Below are 22561 nucleotides of genomic sequence, written 5' to 3' on the forward strand. Positions count from 1 at the left end.
TTCCTAGAATTCTGACCCTTTCTTTTTTTCCTTCTTCCTCTCTTTGTGCACCCATCTTTCCTTTCCCAATTGTAGTCCTTTGAAGGTATCTTTGTGGAAGAAGGGACATTTGAGCTGGGTTCCGTTCACCCACATCAGGAATGTGACCTTCTCCTGAATTGATCATGTTCAGCTGGAACATGTGAGAATGTCAACTTTGAGAGGGACCTTATCTTCTCTGTCTCATTGGCTCCCATAGTGCCCTGCATTCCCTAGGTGCTGGGAAAAGTGGGACTGAGGAATGAAAGGAAAAAACAGCAGACCCCTCCCTCCCTTGTAACCAGAGGCCTAGTTCTGGACATCACATCTCTGAAGAAGGCCTTTTTGTCTTAGTGACTTACAGGCAGTACGGAACGGAATTCCAAACTTCCCTTGGACGTTATTCACTAACACGATCTGGCCAGTTCTCCGGGAGATCATGTTGGGAAGCAGGGCTGGAAAACACAGGACAGTGAGTCACTGTTAAAAATTTGAGACCGACCTGGGCAGTAGCAGGCAATCCCCTTTTCCCTACTCCCACCCCACACCTGACATCACAAATGGTTCTTCTACCTTCCGGGTAATTAGAGTGCAGCAAGACCAAGTTGGGAAGGACTCTGGCATCATTTTGTCCAGTGTTTCCAAAGAGTGGGCCACGTTCAGCTGGTGAATTGCTGGGCAATTTTAAAATGACCCACCAATGAGCCATTAATTAGCACTCTTTTCAGTAGTGAGAAAGGAATTTCTCTTTGAATTCTCCAGTTATGTCAAGAAAAAAGTCTCATTTTGATGCTAATATGTCTTTAACAGCTCTCTTGCTTGTGCTGTCTTTTAACAAAGAGAGGAAAGAGCTCAGCTCTAAGCTTTCTCAAGCTCTCTTGGGGGAGAATTTACCAGCATTGGTTAGAAGGTAGAAGGGATGGTGGTGAGATTTGCTTTCAGGGTGCCTTGTATGTATTGAGAGTGAAAGATCTTGTTTGTGTTTTTAAATTTATGGTGGTATACGTTTTCTTCTAAAGTAAGTTTCATTTAAAGGGAGGAAATTTAAAGAAGGATATTCAGCAAATAATAGTACAGGTGGGGATGTGGCAAAAAAGGAAATGACGAGACACAGAAGGCTCAGTTTTTGGAATGGTTGATTAAACCCACTCACTTCAGACTGGAGATGAACAACTGAGGCCCAGAACTGGTGGCTAGACTCAGGTGCCTCAGCATGTTAGAGGCCCAGACAGAGAGAGAAACCGGCCCTGGTCTTTTCCACTCCACTTTTGGCGTCCCTCAATTTAATGCCAGTGAGTAGCCCCTTCAGGGGTTGATGGAAAGGCACACCTGTGCTGGCCTGCTTGGTCACAGGGACTGAGCTAGGGGAACCCTTATCTTTGGAACATCATTTTAGGGACTCTTGGAAGTCATCTCTTTGCTCCAAATGCTTCTTTCCCTTCACCTGTCCTAAAACTCAGAATCCCGTTATTAGAGGTTCCCAGTATGGGACTATTCTCAGCTGAAGAGGGGATGACTCTCAGACTGTGCCTTCTCAGTCCCTGCCAGGGCCTTCCACTCCCTAAATGCAAGATTTTTTCCCCCCATGTGTACATCCTCCCTTTTGAGGTTCTTTTTTTCTTTTTCTTTAAAAAACTTGTATTTTGTTTAAGTATACATGTAAAACAAAACATTTGCCACTGTAATACTTTTTAAGTGTGAAATTCTGTGACATCACATTCACCATGTTGCGTGACTATCAGTACTATTCCTTTCCTAATGAAGTTCTGTTCTGATAAATCTGTATTTTTTTTTGGGGGGGAGAAGTGCTTCCATTCTTGGTTCTATTCTATAGTCATCTCCTGTCCCAGTCTCCCAGATTTCACATCACCATTTGAACTTGACTGTGAGAAATCTCCACCTGGATGCCTCATAAACCCATTGCCGTGGAGTCAATTCCGACTCATAGCGACCCTATAGGACACAGTAGAACTGCTCCATAGAGTTTTCAAGGAGCGCCTGGTGGATTCCAACCGCTGACCTTTTGGTTAGCAGCTGTAGGGCTTAACCACTACACCACCAGGGTTTCCAGATGCCTCATAAGAACCATCATTTTGTGCTTTCAGGGGCGACATCCTCCTGACTTCCCTGTTTCTGTAAAGAGGGTGATAATATACAGGGTCTCTTGGATAGGAGTAAGAAGAAAAGGGTAAAGGACAGGGCTTGGGTGAGGAGCGTGAGTTGCAAAGAGAGGGAGGTTGGAATATCCCAGTAAGATACTTTCAAAGTCCCCTTTCCTTCATCAAAATTCACAGTCAGAACATTGAAAGCTTTCACCAAATAAGTAGGAATTTTTTCAGGAGGAAGAGTACCTAAGGAGTCCACCCAGAAGTAGATAACCATCTGGCTATGTAACAGAGCCCTCCCTAGCAGCCGCTGGTCAAGAAACCCACAGAAAGTCAAACTCACGAGACCTTTGGTCAGCGTAATGGGCCCAAAGTAATTGGCATCCATGATCTTTTTGTCGAGCTCCAGAGAAATCTTATGGGCAGGCGCCTTCACCTTCACACTGGCGTTGTTGATGAGGATGTCCACACAGCCATAGCAGTCTAGGACCTCTTTGGCCACATCCTGGACACAGCTGATGTCTGAGAAGTCCAAGAGGACCAGCTTTGGGGTAAAGGTCTGGTGAAACCAATGAAAGAATCAACACACTTGTGGTAATACCTTCTTGGCTTAGACCTTGGGGTCTCTCAATTTAATAGCCACCCCTTCTGAAACTGAGAACTCATGGAACAACTCCAAAAAAGTGAACAGGAGGCAGCAGAAATGCCTCTGGGGTGGGGGGGGGGAGGGAGAGATTCAAGGATAACCCATTCTTGGGAACCAGGACAACTATAACAACAAAAATTCCTAATGTGAATATGCAGTAATAATTCTGAACCTTCGACAAGGTTGCCTGAACTGATAAATCCAAATGGATATCACTCTTCACAGCTGTCCCCTTTGGAGGCTGTGTACTTATCCAGTGGTGACCTTGTGACTTACAACCTTTCTGAGCTTCTTTTTGGAAATGGCCTTCCAAACTGGCTTACAAGCCACAAGAAAATCCATCACAATGTCAAAGAGAGAAATTGATAGTAGATATCTTGCTTTGATTTTGGTGTTTTCTTACCCACAGAACCAAATAATCACTTTGAAGAAACCCCTGACCAAAATGAATCCATCAGCAGCTTTTCTCTTACCCGAAGTTGCAGATCTTTTCTTTCCTGCTGGAAGACTGGCCTTGGTGGTGTTGTGGGTAAGTACTACGGCTGCTAACCGTAAGGTCGGCAGTTCAGATCTACCAGGCGCTCCTTGGAAACTCTATGGGGCAGCTCTACTCTGTTCTGTAGGGTCACTATGAGTTGGAATCGACTTGATGGCAAGGAGTTTGGAGGATGGGCTTACTAAATTTGAATTTCAAAAGATATGGCTGGGTGGAGAGGCAGAGACCGTCTTGAGAATTTATATCCTTTGATCTCAGTAAGAGGGGGAGGGGAGAGTTCAATCAATTATGTTAAGGTTAGCGAATGATTGATGATCTTCCATATTTCTCCCTCCTTTCTCTTTGTAAGCCCATTGTACCTAGCTTCTTCGGCCATTTCCCTTTTCTGGAATCAAAATGGTCTCCCTACATGTATGTAGAATAACTGCTCAGAACAAACTTTTTATTCAAACTTTGGTGAGTTTAGATTATTTTTAACAACAGTAATTCGTAGCCACATTTTGTTTTTGACCAAAGTCATATAGTTGGCAAAATATTTTTAGTGCATCTTACTACACACCAGGCTCTGTGTTCAGCCCTAGACATTCAGTTCACTCTAATGGTCTAGAGGGGGAGATGCTGTGATAATTGATTATACATGTGATAAATACAACCCCAGTGCTTGACAGACAGCCTAGAAAAGAGGGTTCCCAGGTCAAATTTGTTTGGGAAACGCAGAGTTCTATATGTTCTCCTTGGATATACACAATGTACATTACTGTATCAAAGGTGCAGAAAAGTCTTGCAGTAGTTTCCCACACAACTGACCGCAGAAATGCGTTTTTACCCAGTATCTAATAACATCCCAAGAAACACATTTTGGAGAATGCTGTGTTGTTCTATTTGATCTCTCTCTTCAAATACCAGACTTAGCTCTGAATTACTTTTGGTTGTTTCCAATAACCAAATTCAACCTCGAAGGCAAAGATTTTTTTTTTCCCTTAAATCCTGATGAGGGCTCTGAAGGCAATTCCCCAAACAAAGCTCCAGAAATGCTCTGAAAACTGAAACCACGTTGAAATAAGTGTTCACCTCCTGGGTGACTTTTTGGAAAGGGACATCATTTCTCTGATTTCCTTGCAAGAGAGGTCATCTGAGGTATTATTATTATTTTTAAAATCAGCCATGAGTGTTTCTAATAACCCATACTTATGGCATTCCTTAGGAGTCTTGAGTGACATAAAAAGTTAAGCGCTCAGCTATTAACCAAAAGGCTGATGGTTCGAATCCACCCAGCGGCATCTTGGAAGAAAGACCTGCCAATCTACTTCTCAAAAATCAGCCATTGAAAACTCCATGGAGCACAGTTCTACTCTGACACACACAGGGTCGCCATGAGTTGAAATCCACTGGGCAGCACCTGTTTTACTAGTTTTATGATATTTCTTCCATCACTTGTCTGTCAGTTTGTTGTAATGTGGTGGCTTGTGTGTTGCTGAGATGCTGGCAGCTATGTGACTGGTATTTTAAATACCAGCAGGGTCACCCATGGTGGACGAGTTTCACTGGAGTTTCCAGACTAAGAGAAAAGACCTGGTGATCTATTTCTAAAAAGAAAAACTGGCCAGTGGGAACCTTATGAATAGCAGCGGACATTGTCTAATACAGTGCCAGAAGATCAGGCCCCCAGGTTGGAAGGCACTCAGAATCAACTTGGGAAGAGCTGCCTCCTCAAAGTAGAGTCAACTTTAATGACATGGATGGAGTAAAGCTTTTGAGACCTCCATTGCTGCGGTGGCATGACTCAAAATAAGAAGAAATAGCTGCAAACATCCATTAACAATCAGAGAATGGAATGTACGAAATATGAATCTAAGAAAATTGGAAGCTGTCAAAAATGAAATGGAATGCTTGAAGACAGATACTCTAGGCATTAGTGAGCTGAAATGGACTGGTATTGGCCATTTTGAATCAGACAATCATATGGTCTACTATGCTGGGAATGAAAAATTGAGGAGGAATGGCGTCACGTACATTGTCAAAAAGAACATTTCAAGATATATCCTGAAGTACGATGCCATCAGTGATAGGACAGTATCCATAGGCCTAAGAGGAAGACCAGTTTATGCACCAAATGCTAATGTCAAAGATGAAGAAATTGAAGATTTTTACCAATGTCTGCAGTCTGAAATTGATTAAAGATGTATTGATAATTACTGGTGACTGGAATGCCAAAGTTGGAAACAAAGATCAGTAGTTGGAAAATATGGCTTTGGGGATAGAAACGATGCTGCAGAACATATGATAGAATTTTGCAAGACCAATGACTTATTCTTGGCAAAAATCTTTTTCAACAACGTAAATGGAGGCGATACACATAACCTCACCAGATGAATACACAGGAATCAAACTGAATACTTCTGGGGAAAAAGATAATGGAAAAGCTAAATATTATCAGTCAGATCAAGGCCAGGGGCCGACTGTGGGGCAGACCTTCAATTGCTCATGTGCAAGTTCAAGCTGAAGCTGAAGAAAATTAAAACAAGTCCACAAGAGCCAAGGTATAATTTTGAGTATATTCCACCTGAATTTAGAGCCCATCTCAAGAATAGACTTCATGCATTAAACACTAATGACTGAAGACCAGATGAGTTGTGGGATGACATCAAGGATGTCATACACGAAGAAAGCAAGAGGTCATTAAAAAGACAGGAAAGAAAGAAAAGACCAAAAGTGATGTCAGAAGAGACTCTGAAACTTGCTCTTGAAAGTAAAGTAGCTTAAGAGAATGGAAGAAATGAAGAAAAAAGAGCTGAACAGAAGATTTCAAAGGGTGGCTCAAGAAGACAAAGTAAAGTATTATAATGAAAGGTGCAAAGACCTGGAGTTGGAAAATCAAAAGGGAAGAACACGTTCGGCATTTCTTAAGCTTAAGGAACTGAAGAAAAAATTCAAGCCTGGAGTTGCAATATTGAAGAAGTCTATGGGCAAAATATTGAACAACACAGAAAACATCAAGAGAAGATAGAAGGAATATACAGAGTCACTGTACCAAAAAGAGTTGGTCGATGTTCAACCATTTCAGGAGGTAGTGTATGATCAAGAACTGCTGATACTGAAGGAAGAAGTCCAAGCTGCCAACTGAAAAAAAAAAAAAACTGAAGGCACTGGTAAAAAACAAGGCTCCAGGAATTAATGGAATACCAACTGAGATGTTTCAACAAATGGAGGCAATGCTGGAAGCACTCACTTGTCTACGCCAAGAAATTTGGAAGAGATCCATATTTGTGCCCATTCCAAAGAAAGGTGATCCAACAGAATGCAGAAATTATCAAGCAATATCATTAATACCACACACAAGTAAAATTTTGCTGAAGATCATTAAAAAATGGTTGTAGCAGTACATTGACAGGGAACTTCTCGAAATTCAAGCTGGATTCAGAAGAGGACATGGAAATGAGGTACATCATTGTTGATATCGGATGGATCTTGGCTGAAAGCAGAGAATACCAGAAAGATGTTTACTTCTGTTTTATGCACCATGCAAAGGCATTGGACTGTGTGGATCATAACAAATTATGGATAACATTGCAAAGAATAGAAATTCCAGAACATTTCATTGTACTCATGCAGAACATATACATAGACCACGAGGCAGCCGTTCCAACAGAACAAGGATATACTGCATCATTTAAAATCAGGAAAGGTATGTGTCAAGGTGGTTTCCTTTCACCATACTTACTTGATCTGTATGCTGAGCAACTAATCCAAGAAGCTGGACAATATGAAGAAGAATGGGACATCGGGATTGGAGGAAGACTCTAACAACCTGTGATATGCAGATGACACAACCTCACCTGGTGAAAGTGAAAAGGACTTGAAGCAGTTACTGATGAAGATCAAAGACTACAGCCTTCACACAAAATGATACTTGTGAAGAGTGTGCTTCTTAGTTCAAGTAGATACATGAGACTAAATGGGCAGCTTCTGTCCAGAGGCAAGATGAGAAGGCAGAAAGGGATAGGAGCTGGTTGAACGGACACGGGAAACCTGGGGCAGAATGGAGGAATGTGAGGTCACCTTATGGGGATAGCAACTAGGGTCACAAAGCAGTGTGTGTACGAATTTTTGTATGAGAAATTAACTTGAGCTAAAGCAGAATAAAACAAGAAAAAGGAAGGAAGGGAGGAAGGAAGGAAGGAAAAGAGTGCAGCTTCCAGTATGGATTACACCTCAGCATAAAGAAAACAAAAATCCTCTCAACTGGACCGATAAGCAACATCATAATAAGTGGAGAAAACAATGAAGTTGTCAAGGATTTCATTTTACTTGGATACACCACCAACGCCCATAGAAGCAGTGGTCAGGAAAGCAAATGACGTACTGCATTAGGCAAATTTGCTGCAAGAGATTTCTTTAAAGTGTTAAATAAAGATGTCGCTTTGAGGACTAACCTGAGCCTGATCCCAGCCATGGTGTTTTTAATTGCCTCATATGTGTGGGAAAGATGGACAATGAATAAGGAAAATGGAAGAAGAATTGATGCCCTTGAGTTATGGTGTTGGCAGAGAATATGGAATATTCCTTGGACTGCCACAGAACTAACAAATCTGTCTTGGAAGAAGTACAGCCAGAATGCTCCATAAAAGCGAGGATGGCGAAACTTCCTTTCATGTACTTTGGACGTGTTATCTGGAGGGACCAGTCTCTGGAGAAGGACATCATGCTTGGTAAAGCAGAGGGTTAGTGAAAAAGAAGAAGACCCTCAGTGGGATGAATTGACTGCAACAATGGGTTGCAACAATGGGCTCAAACATACCAACAATTGTGAGGATGCCGCAGGACTGGGTGGTGTTTCGTTCTGCTGTACATAGGGTCGCTATGAGTATGAATTGACTTGATGGCACCTAAGAAGAATAACAACGTGATATTCTTTATCTCCTACATCCTCTTTGAGTCTGACTCAAATAGAATGGTGGGGGTGTCATAGACACAGAACAAATTTTTGGCATGGTGAGTGCTCAAAATTAATAGACCTCTTGCGATTGGCAGACATGCCTGTGTCAAGAGCAGTGGGACCATTACCTCACACTTCCCCAAGCACTCATCCAATTTCACCTCACTAAAAGAATACATTTGGCAAAATGCTGCCCCTCAACAATCAATGAAAGCTAAGCGTGCTCAAACCACTGCTAGAAGGCCTTACCTTGCTGGGGTCAGCCACGCTGATCAAGGCATCATAAAGGCTCTCCAGCCTCTCCCAGTTCTTTGCACACAGCACCAGCCTTGCCCCTGCGGTGTGGAACACACGTGCACACTCTGTGGAGAAGAAGGAAAGAGAGTGGGGCAGTATGGGGATGGAACCACTGATGGCAGGACCCCTTTCTTACAAATTCAAGAATCTTAGTGGTCATTTCATTCAACCCCCTCCCAGGGCTGGACGTTTTTCTAGTTTCAGCTTGGTTGCTCCCTGTGATAGGGAGTTCACCACTGGGTGAAACAGCCCCTTCTGTGGCTGGAATATTCTGATTATGAGAACATTCTCTTCATACCAGACAAAAAGATGACCCTTGTCCACCTAGTCCTCCAGGACCACAGTTCCAAGTTTACCTAAATCTAAAGACATTGGAAACACCACTATGTCTTTTCAGACCAAATGTCACCAATTCCTTCCATATTGCTTATGTGTCTAATTTGACTTTGAACTAATTCCTGACTCACCCAACACAGGACTTTCTAAACTGAGCAATGCCTGGTAGACAGAGCATTCTTGTATACTAAAAATTGTTGACAGTTGCCATTGAGTTGGTTCCAACTCCTGGCGACCCCAGGCACAACAGAACAAAATATTGCTTGGTCTTTTGCCATCTTCATGGTCATTAGTTTGATCAAGTCCATATGTGGCCACTGTGTATTTTGAGGACCTTCCAATGTAGGGGCTCATCTTCCGGCACCATATCAGATGATATTCTCTTGTGATCCATAGGGTTTTCAACACATAAGCCATCACAGTAAGACAACCTGACAGATGGGTAGTAATAACATTAATAATAATGATACTTAAAAACAACGAAAGCTAACATATTTTGAGGGTCCAGGAACAGTTGAAAGATCTTTACTTATATTAGCACTTTTAATTCTCACAATAACCTTATGAGGGAGTAGCTTGGGTCAGGTTCCCTAGAAGCAGAGCCTGGGACAAGGATTCAGGAGAGTGGGATTGACTGAGCCAATGCTCTTCTGACAGTGGGAGAGGGAAGCAGGACAGGGCAGGGGAAGGTGCCAGTCTAGTCTAGTTGCTGTTCCATGCTGTAGTCTAACATAATCAATCAATCAGTTGAAAAGGAAATCCCTTAGAATGTGGTCTGCCCCCAGACTGTAAATAGATGTTTTGACAGAACTCTTTGTCTGTCTTTACTCTGCACTCTTCCTGTCACCTGGCCTGTGCACCTTGGGACCCAAGCCAGTAGGGGTCTCCAGCCTGTCATCTGACCTACAGATTTTGCACTCGACAGCCCCCCACAATCGTGTCAGCCAGTTCCTTGAAGTAAATCTCTCTCTCTGATACTCTTTCTGTTTCTCTAGAGACACCTAAGACAAGGGCTTAGGAGCTTAAGCCAAACTGTAGAGCTGTCCCACCTTGAGGCAAGTTGTTGTTGTGTGCCGTCAAGTTGATCCAGACTCGGGGAACTTATAGAGCACATCACCAGGTCTTTCCTCCCACAAAGCGGCTGGTGGGCTCCAACTGCCCACCTTTTGGTTAGCAGCCTAGTGCTTAACCATTGTACTGCCAGGGCTCCCTTTTTGGGCAAGAAGACTGGCCTTTGGTGTGCCTGTCTCAATCAGGCATTGCTGAGGGCTGGTCCTCTCAGGGAGGGTAGAGAGGGTATGTAACTCCTGGGCCAGGTGATGTGCACTGACCCACAGGTTTTGGACTTGACAGCCAGATTTCTGGAGAAGGGGCATCGGTGAGCCATTAGCAGCTAACACTCACAGCACCTGGGTGAACTGGCCAGGTACGGGGATCTGGGTAGTCACTCATAGCAGCTACTACAGGCTGTACCCGTTGCTGTCCCTCTTTACAGCAGGATGTGGTGGACCCAGAATGACTGGGGATGCCAAAGGCTAGTTGAGCAGCACAGAGTGCCCCCTGGAGGCTGGATACCATGAGTGCAACGGACAACGTGATCTCATGCTGGCTGAATTTATCCTGCAGGGCTCAGCACTCTGGTGTGGGTGGAGAGAAGGGGGCCAGTTGGAGAGAACAGTTGGTTGGGGTTTGATAAGTGGGCATTGAGGGCAGGGGAATTGCAGTATTGAAGAGAGAGCGGTTGAGATGCTGGGCCATGTAGTCTCAGCCAGAGGGGGGGAGAAGTGAAGGCAGGAAGAGCAAAGAAAAAAGAATGAAGTAGAGGGCTCTAGGCACGGGAGGTCTCAGAGAAGCCTGAAAACAGTATGGTGGGTGCAACTGAGAGAACTGGAGGGAAGGGTACTGTGGTCGGCTTTGCTGAATGAGGGATCCTGAGTCAAGAAGCCACTGGGCTAGCGATGTCACCTTGAGTTGCCTAGGACCATCAAGAACGGAAGATATCTCAAATGGAGACACTTAGTGAGAAAAGGACTGCCCATGATGATTCTGGATGGCAAAACCCAGTAAAGATGTCAGCTCGTCTCCAAGTTGATTTGATGCAGTAAATCGAGATCCCGACAGGTCTTGGAAAGCGACAGAAGAATTCTAAGTTTTATTTGGAGTAACTTACAAACTTTATTTGAAATGATACATATGCAAGAAAAGCAAGGAACATTTAAAGCAGTGTTAGTGGTTCAAGAATAGATAGAAATATTGATAAAAACAGAGCCAAGTTTTGATAAGAATTCGGAATATGAAAAGTAGGCACACTGTATCAGTGGGAGAAGAATCTGTTATTTAAAAAGTGGTATTTGGGCTGTGGGATAAATATTTGTTGCTGTTGTTAGGTGCCATTGAGTCAGTTTTGACTCACAGCGACCCTAAGTACAGCAGAACGGAATACTGCCGAGTCCTGCATCAACCTCACAATCATTGTTATAGCTTGAGCCCATTGCAGATATTTGGAAGGGACAAAAAGCTAGATACATCGCAACAAGATGTCTTAAATAGTCAAACGTAAAAACAGAACCATAAAAGAATTTGAAGAAAGTAGAGATGACTCTGTAGTCTTGTGCTGGGGAAAGATCTTCTATGAAAGAAGTCGTAACAGAAATGATTTATAGTTTTACCCTTAAAAAATTTTCTTAAAGCAGAAACCATAAATATAACTAAGAGCAAAATAAATTGAGAAAGATATTTATAATCCACATGTCAGGAAAAACAAAACAAAACAATTGGTGACCTCATGTTTCTCAGAATAGAGCCGTACTTGATAGGGTTTTCTGAAGTGGATCTCCAAGCCTTTCTTCTGAGTCATCTCTGGGTGGATTTGAACTGCCTGCCTCTCGGTTAGTAGCCAAGTGCATTGATTGTTTGAACAACCCAGGGACTACACATTCAGAAAAGGGTTAATTTATTTGATATACAAAGAACTCTTACTAATCAATAAGGAAAGAATAAAGACCCCAATAAAGAAATTGGCTAAGGACATGAGTAAATACTTCATAAGAGAAGCACAAAGATCTAACATAAAGAAGATAAGAGTTCAATGCTAATAATGAAGAAATGCAAATTAGAACACAACACTTTTTTTTTTTATTGTGCTTTAAGTGAAAGTTTACAAGTCAAGTCAGCCTTTCATGCAAAAACATATACACATCTTACTATGTACTCCTAGCTGCTCTTCCCCTAAAGAGACAGCACACTCCTCCTCTCCACCCTGTATTCCCCATGTCCATTCAACCAGCTGCTGTCCCCCTTTGCCTTCTCATCTCCCCTCCAGACAGGAGCTGCCCACATAGTCTCATGTGTCTACTTGAGCCAAGAAGCTCACTCCTCACCAGTATCATTTTCTGTCTTATAGTCCAGTCCAATCCCTGTCTGAAGTGTTGGCTTTGGGAATGGTTCCAGTCTTGGCTTAACAGAGGGTCCAGGGACCATGCCCTCTGGAGTCTCTCTAGTCTCAGTCAGAACATTGTCTGATCTTTTTATGAGAATTTGAGGTCTGCATCCCACTGTTCTTCTGCTCCATCAGGGTTTCTCTGTTGTGTTCCCTGTCAGGGCAGTCATTGGTTGTAGCAGGGCACCATTTAGTTCTTCTGGTATCAGGCTGATGCAGTCTCTGGTTTATGTGGGCCTTTCTGTCTCTTGGGCTCATATTTACCTTCTGTCTTTGGTGCTCTTCATTCTCCTTTGCTCCAGGTAGGCTGAGACCCAATTGATGCATCTTAGATGGCCTCTTGCTAGCGTTTAAGACCCCAGATACCACTCCCCAAAGTAGGATGCAGAACGTTTTCTTAGTACATTTTGTTATGCCGATTGACCTAGATGTCCCCTGAAACCATGGTCCCCAGACCCCCATCCCTGCTACTCTGGCCTTCGAAGCATTCAGTTGTATTCAGGAAACTTCTCTGCTTTTGGTTTAGTCCAGCTGCGCTGACCTCTCCTGTATTGTGTGTTGTCTTTCCCTTCACCTAAAATAGCTCTTATCTACTATCTGATTCATGACTACCCCTCTTCCTCCCTCCCCACCCTCTTAACCATCAAAGAATATTTTCTTCTTTGTTTAAACTTTTTCTTGAGTTCTTATAATAGTGATCTCATACAATATTTGCCCTTTTGCACCTGACTAACTTCACTCAGCATAATGCCTTCCAGATTCCTCCATGTTATGAGATATTGCATGGATTCATCATTGTTCTTGATCATTGCATTGTGAATATACCATAATTTGTTTATCCATTCATCTGTTGATTGGCACCTTGGTTGTTTCCATCTTTTTGTTGTGAACAGTGCTGCAATGAACATGGGTGTGCATATATCTATTCATGTGATGGCTCTTCTTTCTCTAGGATATATTCCGAGGAGTGGGATTGCTGGATCGTATGGTAGTTCTATTTCTAGCTTTTTAAGGAAGCGCCAAATCGATTTCCAAAGTGGTTGTACCATTTTACATTCCCACTAGCAGTGTACAAGTGCTCCAGTCTCTGCAACCTCTCCAACATTTATTATTTTGTGTTTTTTGGATTAATGCCAGCCTTCTTGGGGTGAGATGGAATCTCACTGTAGTTTTGATTTGCATTTCTCCAATGGCTAATGATTGAGAGCATTTCCTCATGTATTTGTTAGCTGCCTGAATCTCTTCTTTAATGAGGTGTCTGTTCATATCCTTTGCCCATTTTTTAATTGGGTTATTTGTCTTTTTGTAGTTGAGTTTTTGCAGTATCATGTAGATTTTAGAGATCAGGTGCTGATCAGATTTGTCATAGCCAAAAACTTTTTCCCAGTCTGTAGGTGATCTTTTCAGTCTTTTGGTGAAGTCTTTAGATGAACATAAGTTCTTGATTTTTAGGAGCTCCCAGTTATCTAGTTTCTCTTCTGCTGTTTGTGCATTGTTATGGTTCGTATGCCGTTTATGCCATGTATTAGGGCTCCTAGCATTGTCCCTGTGTTTTCTTCTACGATCTTTATCATTTTAGATTTTATATTTAGGACTTTGATCCATTTTGAGTTAGTTTTTGTGCACGGTATGAGTCTTGTTTCATTTTTTTGCAGGTGGATATCAGTTATGCCAGCACCATTTGTGAAATAGACTGTCGTTTCCCCATTTAACAGACTTTGGGCCTTTGTCAAATGTCAGCTGCTCATATGTGGATGGATTTATGTCTGGATTCTCAATTCTGTTCCATTGGTCTACGTATCTGTTGTACCAGGACCAGGCTGTTTTGACTATTGTGGCGGTATACTGTACTCTAAAATCAGGTAGTGTGAGGCCTCCCACTTTGTTCTTCTTTTTCAGTAATGCTTTACTTATCCAGGGCCTCTTTCTTTCCCTTCCATAGGAAGTTGGTGACTTGTTTCTCCATCTCATTAAAAAATGCTATTGGTATTTGAATCAGGATTGCATTGTATCTACAGGTTGATTTGAGTAGAATAGACATTTTTACAATGTTGAGTCTTCCTATCCACGAGCAAGGTATGTTTTCTCACTTACGTAAGTCTCTTTTGGTTTCTTGCAGTAATGTCTTGCAGTTTTCTTTGTATAGACCTTTTACGTCTCTGGTTAGATTTATTCCTAAGTATTTCATCTTCTTGGGGGCTATAGTAATTGTATTGATTTGGAGATTTCGTTTTAGATGTTCTCTTTGTTGGTGTAGAGGAATCCAACTGATTTTTTTTTTTTTTTGCCATTTTTAAAAACAGCTTTATTAAGATATAATTCACATACAATAAATCCACCCATTTAAAGTCTACAATTTAATAGTTTTTTATATATTCACAAAGTTGTGCAATTATTACCACAATTTGACTTTAGATCATTTTTATCATCCCCTAAAGAAATCCCTTATCCATTGGCAGTCACTCCCCAGCCCTAAACCTGTTGCAGTCAAATCAATTCCAACTCACAGCCACCCTATAGGACAGAGTAGAACCGCCCCGCCGAGCCTCCAAGGAGCGCCTGGCGGATTCGAACTGCCGACCCCCTGGTCAGCAGTCGTAGCTCCCAACCACTACACCACCAGGGTTTCCACTCTCCCCAGCCCTGTGCAGTCACTGATCTACTTTCTGTCTCTATGGACTTGCCTATTCTGGACATTTTATATAAATGGTATCATATGATACGTGTGTGTTTGCGTGTGTGTGATTTATAATGTTTTCAAGGTTTCATCCTTGTGGTAGCAAGTATTGTTACTTCATTTCTTTTTATTACCAAATAATATTCTGTTGTATAGATTTACCACATTTTATCAGTTGAAGGATATATGGGTTGTTTGTACTTTTTGGCTATTAAGAAAATGCTGCTGTGAACATTCATATACATGTTTTTGTGTGGCCATATGTTTTCATTTCTCTTGGTATATACCTAGAGGTGGAAGTCCTAGGTCGTGGGTAAGTCTATGTTTAACATTCTGAGGAACTGCCAAACTGTTTTCTAAAACTGTTGCACCATTTTACGTTCTCACCAACAACATAAGAGTTACAGTTTCTCCGTATCGTTGGTTCCACTTGTTATTATCTTTTTATTTTAGTCTTCCTCATGGATGGGAAGTGGCATCTCAATGTGGTTTTGATTTATATTAACCTAATGGCTAACGGGGAGCCCTTGTGGCACAGTGGCTAAGAGCTCAGCTGCCAACCAAAAGGTCGGCAGCTCGAATCCACCAGCCTGTCCCCAGAAGCCCAAGGGGTGGTTCTAGTCTGTCCCATAGGGCCGCTGTGAGTCAGAATTGACTTGACGGCAACAGGTTCAGTGGCTGATGGTAAAGTAGAAGGTCAGCGGAAAAGGAGAGAACCCTCAACAAGATGGATTGACACAGTGGCTGCAACAGTGGGCTCATACATAGCAACGATTATGAGGATGGTGCAGGACCGGGCAGTGTTTCGTTCTGTTTTTCATAGGGACACTATGAGTGGGAACCGACTCGACGGCACCTGACAACAACAACGGCTAATAATGTTGAGCGTCTTTCCATGTGCTTATTGCTTATTTGTATATGTTCTTTGGAAAAATATTCAGATCCTTTGTTAATTATTTAATTGCATTATTTACCTTTTCTATTGTCTAGTGGTAAGAGTTCTTTATATATTCTGGATATAAGTCCGTTGTCAGATATATGATTTGCAAATACTTTCTCCCATTCTGTGGGTTGTCTTTTCATTTGCTTTTTAAAAAAAATTTCTATTGTGCTTTAAGTGAAAGTTTACAAACCAAGTCAGTCTCTCACACAAAAACTTATATACGCGTTGCTACACACTTCCAGTTGCTCTCCCCCTAATGAGACAGCCCTCTCCCTCCCTCCACTCTCTCTTTTCATGTCCATTTCGCCAGCTTCTAACCCCCTCCACCCTCTCATCTCCCCTCTAGGGAGGAGATGCCAACATAGTCCCAAGTGTCCACCTGATGCAAGAAGCTGCCTCCTCACCAGCATCCCTCTCCAACCCATTGTCCAGTCCAGTCCATGTCTGAAGAGTTGGCTTCGGGAATGGTTCCTGTCCTGGGCCAACAGAAGGCCTGGGGGCCGTGACCACCGGGGTCCTTCTAATCTCAGTCAGACCATTAAGTCTGATCTTTTTACGAGAATTTGGGGTCTGCACCCCACTGCTGTCCTGCTCCCTCAGGGGTTCTCTGCTGTGTTGCCTGTCAGGGCAGTTATTGTTTGTAGCCGGGCATCATCTAGTTCTTCTGGTCTCGGGCTGATGTAGTCTCTGGTTTATGTGGCCCTTTCTGTCTCTTGGGCTCGTAATTATCTTGTGTATTTGGTGTTCTTCATTCTCCTTTGATCCAGGTGGCTTGAGACCATATGATGCATCTTGGATGGCCTCTTGCTAGTGTTTAAGACCCCAGATGCCACTCTCCAAAGTGGGATGTAGAATGTTTTTTTAATAGATTTTATTATGCCAATTGACTTAGATGTCCCCTGAAACCATGGTCCCCAAACCCCCGTGCCTGCTATGCTGGCCTTCGAAGCATTCAGTTTATTCAGGAAACTTCTTTGCTTTTGGTTTAGGCCAGTTGTGCTGACCTCTCCTGTATTGTGTGTTGTCTTTCCTGTCACCTAAAGTAGTTCTTATCTACTATTTTATTAGTGAATACCCCTCTCCCACCCTTGCTCCCTCCCTCCTCTCGTAACCATCAAAGGATATTTTCTTCTCTGTTTAAACTATTCCTCACGTTCTGATAAAAGTGGTCTTACACAATATTTGTCCTTTTGCAACTGACTAATTTCACTCAGCATAATGCCTTCCAGATTCCTCCATGTTATGAAATGTTTCACAGATTTAATGTCTTCCAGATTCCTCCATGTTATGAAATGTTTCACAGATTCATCACTGTTGTTTATCAATGGGTAGCATTCCATTGTGTGAATATACCATAATTTATTTATCCATTCATCCATTGATGGGCACCTTGGTTGCTTCCATCTTTTTGCTATTGTAAACAATGGACATGGGTGTGCATGTATCTGTTCGTGTAAAGGCTCTTATTTCTCTAGGATATATTCCAAGTAGTGGGGTTGCTGGATCACATGGTAGTTCTATTTCTAGCTTTTTTAAAATAATTTTTATTGCGCTTTAAGTGAAAGTTTACAAATCACGTCAGTCTCTCACACAAAAACCCATATACACCTTGCTATACACTCCCAGTTACTCTCCACCTAATGAGACAGCCTGCTCTCTCCCTCCACTCTCTCTTTTCGTGTCCTTTTCGCCACCTTCTAACCCCCTCCACCCTCTCATCTCCCCTCCAGGCAGGAGATGCCAACATAGTGTCAAGTGTCCACCTGATCCAAGAAGCTCACTCCTCACCAGCATCCCTCTCCAACCCATTGTCCAGTCCAGTCCATGTCTGAAGAGTTGGCTTCGGGAATGGTTCCTGTCCTGGGCCAACAGGTCTGGGGGCCATGACCACTGGGGTCCTTCCAGTCTCCGTCAGACCATTGTCTGGTCTTACGAGAGTTTGGGGTCTGCATCCCACTGCTCTCCTGCTCCCTCAGGGGTTCTCTGTTGTGTTACCTGTCAGGGCAGTCATCGGTTGTAGTCGGGCATCATCTAGTTCTTCTGGTCTCCGGATGATGTAGTCGCTGGTTCATGTGGCCCTTTCTGTCTCTTGGGCTCATAATCACCTTGTGTCCTTGATGTTCTTCATTCTCCTTTGATCCAGGTGGGTTGAGACCAATTGATGCATCTTAGATGGCTGCTTGCTAGTGTTTAAGACCCCAGATGCCACACTTCAAAGTGGGATGCAGAATGTTTTGTTAATAGATTTTATTATGCCAATTGACTTAGATGTCCCCCAAAACCATGGTCCCCAGACCGCTGCCCCTGCTATGCTGGCCTTCGAAACATTCAGTTTATTCAGGAAACTTCTTTGCTTTTGGTTTAGTCCAATTGTGCTGACCTTCCCTGTGTGGTGTGCTGTCTTTCCCTTCACCTAAAGTAGTTCCTATCTACTATCTAATTAGTGAGTACCCCTCTCCCACCCTCCCTCCCTCCCCCCTCTCGTAACCACAAAAGAATATTTTCTTCTCAGTTTAAACTATTTCTCAAGTTCTTATAATAGTGGTCTTATACAATATTTGTCCTTTTGCAACTGAGTAATTTCACTCAGCATAATGCCTTCCAGGTTCCTCCATGTTATGAAATGTTTCACAGATTCATCACTGTTCTTTATTGATGCGTAGTATTCCATTGTGTGAATATACCATAATTTATTTATCCATTCATCCATTGATGGGCACCTTGGTTGCTTCCATGTTTTTGCTATTGTAAACAGTGCTGCAATAAACATGGGTGTGCATATATCTGTTCGTGTAAAGGCTCTTATTTCTCTAGGATATATTCCAAGAAATAGGATTGCTGGAATCTATGGTAGTCCTACTTCTAAATTTTTAAGGAAGTGCCAAATCGATTTCCAAAGTGGTTGTACCATTTGACATTCCTACCAGCAGTGTAGAAGTGCTCCAATCTCTCCACAGCCTGTCTGACATTTATTATTTTGTGTTTTTGGATTAATGCCAGCCTTGTTGGAGTGAGATGGTATCTCATTGTAGTTTTGATTTGCATTTCTCTAATGGCTAATGATCGTGAGCATTTCCTCATATATCTGTTAGCTACCTGAATGTCTTCTTTAGTGAAGTGTCTGTTCATATCCTTTGCCCTTTTTTTAATTGGGTTATTTGTCTTTTTGTAGTTGAGTTTTTGCAGTATCATGTAGATTTTAGAGATCAGACACTGATCAGAAATGTCATAGCTAAAAACTTTTTTCCAGTCTGTAGGTAGTCTTCTTACCCTTTTGGTGAATTCTTTGGATGAGCATAGGTGTTTGATTTTTAGGAGCTCCCAGTTATCTAGTTTTTCTTTTGCATTGTTAGTAATGTTTTGTTTACGGTTTATGTCATGTATTAGGGCTCCTAACATTGTCCCTATTTTTTCTTCTATGATCTTTATCGTTTTAGATTTTATATTTAGGTCTTTGATCCACTTCGTGCTCATTTTTGTGCGTGGAGTGAGATATGGGTCTTGTTTCATTTTTTTGCAGATGGATATCCAGTTATGCCAGTATCATTTATTAAAAAGACTCTCTTTTCCCCATTTAACTGTTTTGGGGCCTTTGTCAAATATGGACTGATCATATGTTGATGGATTTATGTCTGGATTCCCAATTTTGTTCCATTGGTCTATGTATCTGTTGTTGTACCAGTACCAGGCTGTTTTGACTACCGTGGCAGTATAATAGGTTCTAAAATCGGGTAGAGTAAGGCCTCCCACTTTGTCTTCTTTTTCAGTAATGCTTTACTTAATCGGGGCAACTTTCCCTTCCATATGAAGTTGGTGATTTGTTTCTCCATCTCATTAAAGAATGTTGTTGGAATTAGGATCGGAATTGCATTAAATCTATAGATTCCTTTTGGTAGAATAGACATTTTTATAATGTTAGGTCTTCCTATCCATGAGCAAGGTATGTTTTCCACTTATATAGGTCTCTTTTGTTTTCTTGAAGAAGTGTTTTGTAGTTTTCTTTGTATAAGACTTTTACATCTCTGGTAAGATTTATTCCTGAGTATTTTATCTTCTTGGGGGCTACTGTAAATGGTATTATTTTGGTGATTTCCTCTTCGATGTTCTTTTTGTTGGTGTAGAGGAATCCAACTGATTTTTGTATGTTTATCATGTATCCTGATACTCTGCTGAACTCTTCTAGTAGTTTCAGTAGTTTTCTGGAGGATTCCTTAGTGTTTTCTGTGTATAAGATCATGTCATCTGCAAATAGAGATACTTTGACTTCTTCCTTGCCAATATGGATACCCTTTATTTCTTTGTCTAGCCTAATTGCTCTGGCTAGGACCTTCAGCACAATGTTGAATAAGAGTGGTGATAAAGGGCACCCTTGTCTGGTTCCTGATCTCAAGGGGAATACTTTCAGGCTCTCTCCATTTAGGATGATGTTGGCTGTTGGCTTTGTATAAATGCCCTTTATTATGTTGAGGAATTTTCCTTCTATTCCTGTTTTACTGAGAGTTTTTATCATGAATGGGTGTTGACTTGTCAAATGCCTTTTCTGCACCAATTGATAAAATCATCTGATTCTTGTCTTTTGTTTTATTTATAGGATGGATTGCATTAATCGTTTTTCTAGTGTTAAACTATCCCTGCATACCTGCTATGAATCCAACTTGGTCATGGTGAATTATTTTTTTGATATGTTGTTGATTTCTCCTGGCTAGAATTTTGTTGAGGATTTTTGCATCTAAGATCATGAGAGATATAGGTCTGTAATTTTCTTTCCTTGTGATGTCTTTACCTGGTTTTGGTATCAGTGATATGGCGACTTCATGGAATGAGTTTGGGAGTATTCCGTCCTTTTCTATGCTCTGAAATACCTTTAATAGTAGTGCTGTTAACTCTTCTCTGAAAATTTGGTAGAATTCTGCAGTGAAGCCTTCCGGACCAGGCCTTTTTTTTGTTGGGAGTTTTTTGATTACCTTTTCAATCTCTTCTTTCGTTATGGGTCTATTTAGTTGTTCTACCTCTGTTTGTGTTAGTTTAGGTAGGTAGTGTGTTTCTAGGAATTCATCTGTTTCTTTTAGGTTTTCAAATTTGTTAGAGTACAGTTTTTCGTAGTAATCTGATATGATTTTTTTAATACAGTTGGGTCTGTTGTAATATCGCCCATCTCATTTCCTATTTGGGTTATTTGCTTCTTCTCTTGTTTTTCTTTTTTTCAGTTTGGACAGTGGTTTATCAATTTTGTTGATTTTTTCAGAGAACCAGCTTTTGGTCTTGTTAATTCTTTCAATTGTTTTTCTGTTTTCTATTTCATTTAGTTCTGCTCTAATTTTTATTATTTGTTTTCTTCTGGTGCCCGAGGGTTTCTTTGTTGCTCTCTTTCTATTTGTTCAAGTTGTAGGGATAATTCTTTGATTTTGGCCCTTTCTTCTTTTTGGATATGTGCATTTATTGATATAAATTGACCTCTGAGCACTGCTTTCTCTGTGTCCCAACGGTTCTGATAGGAAGTGTTTTCATTCTCATTGGATTCTATGAATTTCTTTATTTCTATCCTTAATGTCTTCTATAATGCAGTCTTTTTTCAACAGGGTATTGTTCAGTTTCGAAGTGTTTGATTTCTTTTCCCTGCTTTTTCTGTTATTGATTTCCACTTTTATGGCCTTACGGTCAGAGAAGATGCTTTGTAATATTTCAATGTGTTATATTCTGCTAAGGCTTGCTTTATGACCTAATATGTACTTTATTCTAGAGAATGTTCCATGTGCACTAGAAAAGAAAGTATACTTGATTTCTATTGGGTGGATTGTTCTGTATATGTCTATGAGGTCAAGTTGGTTGATTGTGGCATTTAGATCTTCTGTGTCTTTATTGAGCTTCTTTCTGGCTGTCCTGTCATTCACTGAGAGTGGTGTGTTCAAGTCTCCTACTATTATTTTGGAGCTGTCTATCTCACTTTCCAATGCTGATAGAGTTTGTTTTATGTATCTTGCAGCCCTGTCATTAGGTGCATAAATATTTAATATGGTTATATTTTCTTGGTATACCCTTTAATCATTATATAGTGTCCTTTCTTATCCTTTGTGGTGGATTTAACTTAAAATCTATTTTGCCAGAAATTAATATTGCCACTCCCACTCTTTTCTGATTTTTGTTTGCCTGGTGTAATTTTTTCCATCCTTTGAGTTTTAGTTTGTTTGTGTCTCTGAGTCTAAGGTGTGTCTCTTGTTGGCAGCATATGGACAGATTGTGTTTTTTAATCCATTCTGCCACTCTCTGTCTCTTTATTGGTGCATTTACATTCAGCGTAATTATGGATGAGTATGAATTTAGCGGAAACCCCAGTGGCGTAGTGGTTAAGTGCTACAGCTGCTAACCAAAGGGTCGGCAGTTCAAATCCACCAAGCGCTCCTTGGAAACTCTATGGGGCAGTTCTACTCTATCCTATAGGGTCGCTATGAGTTGGAATTGACTCGATGGCACTGGGTTTGGTTTTTGGTTTATGAATTTACTGCTATCATTTTGATGTCTTTTTTTGTGTGTTGTTGAGTTTCTTTTTCCCACTTGATTTTGTGCTGAGTAGATTTTCCCTATATATTGTCCTTTCTTCATATTCATTGTTGTTGATTTTGTTTTTGCTGAGTCTCTATTTTTTTCTTGTATTTTATTTTGATGAGTAG

General features: G+C 41.4%; 1 protein-coding gene across 1 annotated transcript in view; it reads right to left on the reverse strand.

Annotated features, from left to right (window-relative positions):
- DHRS7C (dehydrogenase/reductase 7C) overlaps positions 1 to 22561 on the reverse strand; it is a 37997-nt gene that overhangs the window by 7303 nt on the left and 8133 nt on the right. The window contains exons 3-5 of the mRNA XM_003416787.3: positions 8451 to 8563; positions 2472 to 2682; positions 381 to 473 (exon numbers count right to left, since the gene is read on the reverse strand). Coding sequence (XP_003416835.2) covers positions 381 to 473; positions 2472 to 2682; positions 8451 to 8563 — 417 coding nt within the window. The remainder of the gene's footprint in view (positions 1 to 380; positions 474 to 2471; positions 2683 to 8450; positions 8564 to 22561) is intronic.

Source organism: Loxodonta africana, chromosome 18 (assembly GCF_030014295.1).
Source record: "Loxodonta africana isolate mLoxAfr1 chromosome 18, mLoxAfr1.hap2, whole genome shotgun sequence".
Taxonomy (NCBI): domain Eukaryota; kingdom Metazoa; phylum Chordata; class Mammalia; order Proboscidea; family Elephantidae; genus Loxodonta; species Loxodonta africana.